The sequence below is a fragment of the Magallana gigas genome, chromosome 6 (genome assembly GCF_963853765.1).
Source record: "Magallana gigas chromosome 6, xbMagGiga1.1, whole genome shotgun sequence".
Lineage (NCBI taxonomy): Eukaryota > Metazoa > Mollusca > Bivalvia > Ostreida > Ostreidae > Magallana > Magallana gigas.
The window spans coordinates 49,899,612-49,909,444 of record NC_088858.1 but is presented as its reverse complement, the minus strand read 5'-3'; the positions used below and the strand labels follow the sequence as shown (position 1 = coordinate 49,909,444).

General features: G+C 33.6%; 1 protein-coding gene across 1 annotated transcript; it reads right to left on the bottom strand.

The window, feature by feature from the left end:
* Positions 1-6,844: 6,844 nt before the first annotated feature.
* LOC105342181 (uncharacterized) lies at positions 6,845-9,184 on the bottom strand. Its single transcript, XM_011449062.4, has 3 exons — positions 8,883-9,184; positions 8,336-8,482; positions 6,845-7,913 (listed from the first exon to the last, which is right to left on the bottom strand). The coding sequence occupies exons 1-3, from the start codon at positions 9,118-9,120 to the stop codon at positions 7,693-7,695; spliced, it is 606 nt and encodes a 201-aa protein (XP_011447364.3). The 5' UTR covers positions 9,121-9,184; the 3' UTR covers positions 6,845-7,692.
* Positions 9,185-9,833: the final 649 nt, after the last annotated feature.

The window sequence follows — 9,833 nt, the reverse complement described above, 5'->3', positions numbered from 1 at the left end:
TATTACTCAAAACCGGTCAATTTTTGTTTTTCATTTCTTTGTCGCCTTTAAAAAAATCATTCCTAATTTGATTTTTTTACTTGTTTTTTTTAAATAAGACATATTAATAAAAAAAACGTTCACTCAAGTATCTAGTTGTATACAATAAGTTTGATACAATACATAGGTATTTAATTCCATATTAGGACATACTTTCGTTTAGGTGTATTAGGTTTAAGCTTAAAATACTGGCATGCAAGTCTGAGTTTGAAAGCCACTGCATGGAATTTTAACATTGTTACCTTTATGACAATTTTTAAATGCATTTTTTTGGGGGGTAACATATTGTGCAATTTATATAACCAAGCATTGATTATGTTTTGGTGTAATTTCATCCATATTGAAATCACTAGATGTCCAATAGGACTTGAAAAGAAAGCCGTGGTTAACAAATTACCAATCAACTGAAATTTTCAATTGAAGATCTTTCTTGCCATTATTTACTATTTAAGAAAACATTAAAAAAAATTATGAATAAATTAAATCTTAATATTTTTATTATGCTTTTCTGACTACAGTTCCTTCCGTTACGTTTGATTATCCTGTGTAATGCTGAAGGACATTTATCTAGTATCTGTGTAAAAGAGGATTTATTTTAACCGTGTTGAGTGTTTTTTCATACTGTCAATTTTTATTTAATATTTCATTTATACCGGAAATACACAAACTCTAACAAATTGTTTAAAAAACGTTAATTGTTAACATTTAATTTTTAAAAAATTAAACAATTAAATAAGGTTTTTTTTAATTACTTAAGTTTTAGAATGTTTTTATTACACTCAATGAATTATCATTATAATTTTCTAAATTTTGTTTACAAGTTTCGATGTAAATTATGACATATGTTTATAATTAAATCCGTCAGAAAAATGGCGACGAGGTCATATCTAGATTATAAAAATTGCATATTTTGATGCACATAGATGTATTTATGTTGGGTAACTGCCATATCCAATGATTACAATTTAACTAGTGAAATACATGATCCAATTAACATTAATCTGGCCCGGCTCCATTGGCTTTTATCTATAACTTTTTTTTTAACTTTGAACACCCCTAGCTGTATGCTAAAAATATAAGAGATCTTTTCATTTTTGAACTGAGAAAGTAAATTGTATATCGCATAATGCTGAGTATTTCAACACAGGGCACACGCCATTTTAATTCAGGAAAAATTGTCAAAGACAAAAAGTACAAAAAAAATTAATTTTGTCAAGAGTTACTTCCGTTTGTAAGATACAAGTCACACAAATAAAGTTTTAAAAAATGTGTTGTCTTTTACAGTATTCAACCAGATATTTGATATCAAGATAATTGATTCCCCAACATATAATACCCCAAAATACCTTGAAATCAGTGCCTGCTCTCTCTCTCTCTCTCTCTCTCTCTCTCTCTCTCTCTCTCTCTCTCTCAATAATCGTAAATAACAATAAAATACAATGATGTTGTTAAAATGGTTATTTAGAATGCATTCAATACAATATATTACTGAAAATTGATGTGGTTGGGCTTTCAATTATGATGCCCCCCCCTTCCCCCTTTAATGTGAATCTGACTCTCGATGAAGTTCTAATTCTATAACATGCTTTATAATTCAACATTTTCAGTTTTACCATGCCGTGGCAATAAATTGTGTCATTGATAACTATTGAAAATTATGTATTCTATATTGTTGAACTTTTGATACTAGTAATCATTGTTAACTCATCTTCGCTAGCCAAGGGTTTCTGATCCGCATCCTTCCTCACGAACGTGAGATCTGCTCACGAACGTGAGATCTGCTCCTCACGAACGTGAGAAGCGATGCGGATAAGAAACCCTTGGCTAGCGAAAATCTTTGCAACTTTGTCGAAAAAAGTGTCATTTTTACATTTAAATTATTATTCATTTTGCAGAATGTATTTAATCCACGCATAAACTATTTAAAAAATTCATATTAAAGACGTTATAGTTAGCATGTAATTTAGCTGGTGTTTGTGAAATAGGTTAACTTGTTGTTGTATCCTGATATAACCAGAGATAAGTGGACTCCTAGTTCAGTATATTGTAAACACTGGATGAATCTGGGTGATCATAATGGAGTGGGGGTACAAAATGCACTGCAGTTGGCCAAACAAAAAATAATTATGTCAGAGAGAGAGAGAGAGAGAGAGAGAGAGAGAGAGAGAGAGAGAGATTTTAAACCATAATGTTTTCAGCAACTCTGCCCTATGAATTTCAATTGTTATCTTCCTAATGTTATTGGGGTTGTTTTGTTGGGGTGGTTTTCTTTAAGTATAGCTATTTGTGATAAATGTACAGGTAAGAGTACATGTATGTGAGAAATTAACAAGCACCAGTATGTATATGTAAAATATATCTGTCGGGAATTTCTGCAAGTACATCAAGTACATAAGAATGTCTGCACATATTTCTTGGCATTTATGGGAGTTTACAAGAATGTATTAAGGTTTTTTACGATTGATTATCTACGTTTTGATTCCAATTGTTTTACTGTAGTACAGTCACTGCGCTTAGAATTCGTTCTGGACTACTAGTAGTTATCGACTACATCGAGGGTAAGAGTTTTTGGAAAACATTTATCCGAGATTTGATATTTCATTTATCTGCTACAAATTACAAAAGAAACGTGAGCTAGCTAAATAACATCTATGAATAAGTGATTAAAGAATAAATGATAACTATTACCTTATACTCTAATTTTCAGCGGTCTGGGAAATAAAGAAATTGTTTAAGATATTAATTACCTGTACGTAAAAAATCATATTTTGCTTTGAATTAAAACAAATTGCAAAATAATGTTGTGAGATTCACTAATTTTTTTGGTTTAGGATATTCGGTGCAGTTTAAATGCGCTTGCTCTGAGGAAGAACAAAATCAATTTGACAGAAAGGAAGACAAAGAAGTTACCATATCTGTTGTATTTTTATTTAACTATAAAATATCCGAAATTAAAAATGAGAAAATTGAAGAAAAACAATTCAATCAGATCATGACATCATGAAATATGTCCCTTTATCCATCACTCCAGTTATGTTTTCAGCTTTAAAGGGACATGGTCATGATTTTGAGCAAAAATTATGTTTTTGCGCTTTTAACGTTTACAATATTTTAATAACGCATTTTCTGTAGTCAACCAAACTTTATTGTCATTCGTCATGTTATAAGCGAGATATAGAGCTCACAATACTTATTCATATAAACAAAGCTTTTGTTTTGAAAGTTGAAGTAAAAATTCAGTTTTAGACTATAAGTGAATGTGATAAACGTTAGGAACTATTTATTTATGCTTGAAATGAACTAGAAGAGAGAGAAATCAGCCTAAAAACAACTATTACCGGTTTATTAATCTAATGTAAATAAAAACAGGGTACGAGTATTGTCTACAGTAAAAAGAACATTGAGCTCTGTAGCTTGCTTATAATTGTACGACAGATGCTCAAGTTTTAGTTGGTCATTAGAAATGCATTTCTAAAGCATTTAAAAAAAATAGAAAAATAAAATTTGACAAAAAATCGTGACCATGTCCCTTTAATTTGTGCTGTAGATCGGAAGAGATAATGACAATGGATTTGGCATTCACCCCCGTTTGTCAACAACATACTGGATTCGCGCCAGAGAGTATTAACAATGCTCAGTTAATCAGTGATGTATAGTCAAATATATTCTGTATTGTCATACAATTATTTCACAATGTTGGTGTAAACATCGACCTTGAATGAAGATAAATTGATCCACACGTACACGGCAGATGATTTTGATATTGCACACAAAGGGATAAGCTGATAAAAGGCATGTGTTTAAACCTCATCCTTGTATAAATGTAACATAATTTAACGGAACTCATAGTCCAAGTTGGAGGGGTGTGAGTTTTTTTAACAAAAAATATTTTACCCCCATGGATATCTTGTGATGTTCCAGATCTACTGACATAATTAGATTTGATAATCTAATAACCCTGTAAAAGTTGTTTCATAAGTATTTATCGCCAAGATAACACGATCGATATAAATAGTACTTAGGCACATAAGATAACCTTCTTTAATCGAAAAGCAAAAATGATTTCTAAAAGAATATATACATGTATTATGAGTTTAGAATAACTAGAACGGACGAGACTTTAGGCTATCATAAGAAATTTTAAAAAAATTGATAGTAATATTAAGATTTGGGAAAACGAAATGAAAACTTCATTTTGAACGAAATAAGTTTTGATGTCCTAAATCAACCACCATACTGTGATGATGACTTCATTTCATCGCACAAGCCAGTGGACTTTGATTCTGCATGTGAATATTTTACATTCCTCTTATGTTTTGAGTGCAAATAAATATATTTATTTATTTATATTACACATAATAACAAGTGTCATTCGTCCCAGTATCCGAGTTCGCGCTCGTGTTTGTTCAATATGTCAGGGGCGGGAGAAGGGGGGGGGGGGGGTAGCAAGTACCAAGTCAACAATGATCACGAAATTGTACGTGTTATGAGTTACATTGTACCCGGTGTTTTGAATTTACTGGGTAAGTGTACAGAGTGAAATACACCCATTAAATTCTAAATTTACAATATGACATATGTTAAGATAAAGTGTCATTATTCGTATTTCATTAAGAACAATATTTTTAGGGCAATGGCCGGGTGCAGTCATCACAGGTGTCTTTTATTAGTTTTCAATCTAAAGTTGAAAATGATTACATGACAAATTATAATTTGTCATGTAATCATTTTCAACATTTTCAACATTAGATTGAAAATTGATAAAAGACACAAGTACAACATTACAACATATACTAATTGCATGGAGATTGTAACCATCAGGAAAATAGGGAAACTCGGTATCTGGTAGTCCTTTTTCCACGTGTGATTTGTGATTTTAATTTCGACAGTCAATATTTGTCTTTATTATATTTACCTTAATTTTCCGTACAACTAGTACAATTAAAAAGTCAGCATTTTAACTGTTATATCAAAAAGTTGACCGGCCTCGGCCAACAATCTGATATCAGCGATTGATCTGTGAATTGTTTGTCCTATTCTTATTGGTTGTGTGCAAGTCACATGGTCCGGCTCGGTAAATCATTTTTTTAAATATCCCTTTTTGGTTTAAAAAAAAGGATAACTATTTATATTGGATTAAACCAGTTTGTTTCACAATAGGAACCGACGTAAGACGTCATAACGGAATCTTTAAAGATTCCTCCCGGTAAACAAAAAATGTCTTCTGACATGAGATAAAAATTAATCTTTTCAAAAATTCATCCGACCTATTTTGTTGTTTGTTTTAAGGGGAAGGGGGGGGGGGGGTCAAAGACCAAACTAAAGCAAAAATGCACTTTTTATGGTTCCTTTCAAACTTTAAAGGATTACACAGTTAACGTTTCATAACATGTTTATATACATTGTCAGTTCTATATTTTCTTACGAAAATCCAGTGAAAATAAAGGATTTTTTAAAAATACATAATTTAAACTGTGGATATACATGTAAACAAGCCGTATTCCGACACATTACAGTACCAGTAATACAGTACACTGGGATCAAATTACAGGTTGTAATTTTACATGATGCTAAAGGTTGCTCTCCATCATCATCTGATAAACTCTGTACTGCCTTCCGTGTGTATTTGCTTAAGAACACAGATTACAGTTAGTTAACCAGTTTCATTTTATTATCCACGACATTAACATGGGAAAGCACGGCTCCTGATATGCGCACAATGTCACTTGAGTGGTGAAATGAAGTTAAAAGCTACAACAAACAAATATAAAAATACAAATAAATGAATACGTACAAAGTAATAAAAATCTGTTTGTCAGCAAATTAAAAACATAGTTTAGCACGCATAAATGAACATAAAAAGGTTCATAATTAATTTCTCTTAACATATATAGTTTTAAAACAATACTATCAAAACTTACATCGTGATAGGCCACAGTTTCTCTAGGTTAAATAACGTCTGGACAGTTCAGAGACTTTTACAGGACTAAAATACTGATAAAGTGGCCAGATTCACACAGGAAACGACAAGGTTCCATAATTAAGATAAATATCAGAATGCAGGCTTTAACCAACTTAAGTAAACAAAGCGCAGCAAAATTCTACTTCAACGTAAACAGCAGACACTACTAATAGACTAATGGTCAGCACACCGAATTAAAGCGTGATAACACATTAGTTATAAAAACAACAGAAACACTAAACTTGCTTAATTGCACAAAGTTTGATACGTTTGTAAATGTTACTAAAATATAAAGGCTACAGGTTCTAAATGATATAAACAAAATGCAGGGCAATTCAAACTCTATTGCTATAAAATTGCATCTGTCATCTTTGATTATCAATCTTTCTTTCCTTTTATCTTTCTCTCTATGATTTCAGTAAAACACCAAACATTATAACTTTGAGGCAAAATGTGCAAACGTTGGATGTAGATGGTCGCCAATCAAGCTCCATATCTTAACAGATGTAACCATACATTTTGTCGTTAACTCTGTAGGAAAAATGAAAGGCGGAACTGTAGTTCTACGGGAAAATTAACAGTCAACCCAAATTTTCCCGTGACTGTAGTTCTACAAATATTGTGACCGGTGTCAACAAGTATCGATGAACGATATTATAAATGAATATTTAAAATCAGCTCAGTTTTAGATAAAAGTTTGATGTATTTACTTAAAGTCTATGAGTCGAGTACATGAAGAAATCCATAAAGCAATTTTTGACTTTTTAAAGTCAATTCTCAGTCCATGCTTTAGGGACATATTCTGTTTGACAATTGACAAATCGACAAATAAAAAAATCAAGATTTCGTGTATATCCTTTTTTTGGTGCAAATCCATGCCATGTACATTATACTAAACTAAATTGCCACAACGTTTTACAAAATGTAAATATAAATCCATTTGGTTTTACAATGTGGATTACAATACTTGTTTGGTGAAAGCAATGTTGATAATTAGGTCCGTAGCTTGAATGTTTTTAAATTGTGTTCATTCTGGCTAACAACTTTGCAAGCTAAGTGAACGGTTTTTTACATTATATGTTTTACATATCGTGTTAACTTTGTACTCTATAAGCTGCTTACTAGAATTAGTTCAAATAGTGTGGACTCTTGAGCCAGTATGTACTAGCTTCTTCAGAAATACTAAATAATTTCTGAGTTGGTATTAACAGATTATATTGTGTATAAATTACTATAGTAAAGGAATGAATTTATTGTTATGAAAATCACCTTAACAATCTGTATTAACTGGGACAGTTTGGGCTATGTAAACCGCTAAACTTGTACATGTATGTCACTGACAAAGATCAGAGCGTCAGTTGCAGAGCTCAGCAGGATAGAAAATGGTTTGTCTCCAACTTCTTTTAGAGTCAATTCATTTGAGAAGATGCATGTTATAAACTGCAAGGTGTTTGTTCCTTGATCGCGTATATCTGCTCGGAAATGACTCAAGCAAAGCGTCTCCTCAAATACCCCTGGTTGTGGTTTTGATTTGACACCATACAGTATGCATTGTGTGGTGTCTTGGGAGATTCAGCCTCCAGCAAAGCGTTAACACGGCTGTATTGTCACAGCGATCAGTGAGTCTTAGTTGCAGTTAGATCAGCTCGAGCAACTGAAGTCTTTTGAATTCCTATCTGATTTAAGGAGAATCACACAACTACATTGGTATGATGATCGTCTGTGTCTTCCTCGTCCACGACCAACTTCCGTTTTCGAGCTTCCTGTTTACTCTCCATAAATAATATCACAAATGTCAGCTCCATCAAGACGAAGGAGAAGACGGCGAATCCAAAGCCAATGGCGAGGTGGTACTGGAAGGGGGGACCAAGCTGGGTTATCCAGGTCAAAAAACTCAGCATCACGAAGAAACCTGAGGAATGTTATATGGCACATTAAATTTAGTAAAGCGAGTTAATATGCAGTAGCAAATATGATCATGGTATTTTCATGTACTTTAACTTCAAAACGTTGTTATCAATTTCAATAAGTTTAAGATCGTAGCTGCAACCCTAGATACTAGGTTAGATATATAGGTCCTATTGAACGCACAGACACACATATTGCTAAACTACATGTGGCATATATTTCAAGATCAATATAGTGGCTACTTAGATCTCAATCTTACTGAAAATATAGAGGCTCCGAATCTGCAACCGCTTCTCAAACTTTTGAGAAGCGGCATCGAATTTGGAACATCTAATGTTTGTTAGATTGCTTAGAGCTATATACTGCTACGATCTTGAATGCAGCCAAGTAATACATTCCATGAAAATATGATAAAGATTTAATTACCAATAGCAAAGGCACATAGTGACGCCTCCAGGAGCCGGATCGGGAGCCTGTCCTGTCTCTGCCACCGGAACAGAAGGATCACATACACCACGAACAAAACGAAAGCGAGGCAATGGAAAGTCTGCGGAGCTGCTATCCCGGGAATTCCTTGAATGTAAAATGTTTAAATCGTCACCTATACCTGGCATGTACTATAGCAGTTTAAAGTTAATGTTTGGTAATACAATGTGAATTTAACTGTAAGTGTGAATTTTCCGGGGGGGGGGGGGGGGTGATCTAACTGTAGAGTTTTGTTTTCGGTCAATTAGATATTAAAAGCAGCAGTTAATGGACACACAGTATGTAGTATGCCTTTAAATTATTATATTGTGTTATTGAATTTTAATATTGCAAAAATACATATTTTTAAAGAAAAGGATACTTCTGACGTTTGGTTGTTATTTTGAGATTTAAGAACTTTATTCATGTGCCTACATTACACTTGGTCTTTTACAAATGCTCTGCGTAAATCATATCAGTTCTACCTATCATGTTGTAAATTTAATACCTGTGTTCCAATTGCAATCAAAGCCGTCGTACATCTTACAGTTCTGCCAGAGGCCGATCCTTGATAATCGGATATTTCCGAGACCGGTGAATTCTTCCGACTCGAAGTCGTTCCATCGCGGCATCACAAAGGACACGAAGAAGACCAGGAAACCAAGGAAGGAGAAGATAAACCCTAACAGAATCCGGCCATTCCAGGCGTTTTGGGACGTGTAAACGGAGACATATTTGGTCTCCATTTTCGCCGTTTGTCTCGAGCGACACGCGTCTTTCCTGCGTCTTTTCCGGTAGAAGGCTAATAAGGGAAACTCTACCGGAAAAGAAATGTTGAAGGTCGAGAACTTGTCTTCTATAACAACTAGAGCATTAATGCGCAAACTTCACACTTCAAATAAAAATATCTTTGCATTGCAATTTCTGACATGGCGTTTATGCATGCGAGGTTTAATGTTCTATAGAAAGTTTTAAGACCTGGTTTTGTGTAAATGCTTAACATCCTTAAAGCTTGCAGCACATTGGTGGTCTAGCTTACTGCTCAGCCTCTATAAAATAGTTAGTTACTAACTTAGAGAGCTGTTTTATTTAATTTATTGTTCCATGGATGTTTGTAAATCGATGGTACATGTTGGGGCTAACTATAAGCGGCGTGAATTTTAGGTGCTAAAGGAAATATGTTGTTTATGTGTAGTTTGGGCTGGGAAGAATTAATAAATACCCCCCCCCCCCCCACCACCACCACCACCACCACCATCACCACCACTTCCTTTCTCTGTTACTTTTATGGAATGAAGGTAATCATGTGCTCCGAATTTATACATCACACAATGACATATTTGTACATATACAAACTGGATGGGACAGTTTACTGTAAATAAACCGTGTTAAATGTTCAAGGTTGGTGCGGACTGTTTTTGCTTGTTATACGTCATTGCTTGATCGTGGTGTTGACACA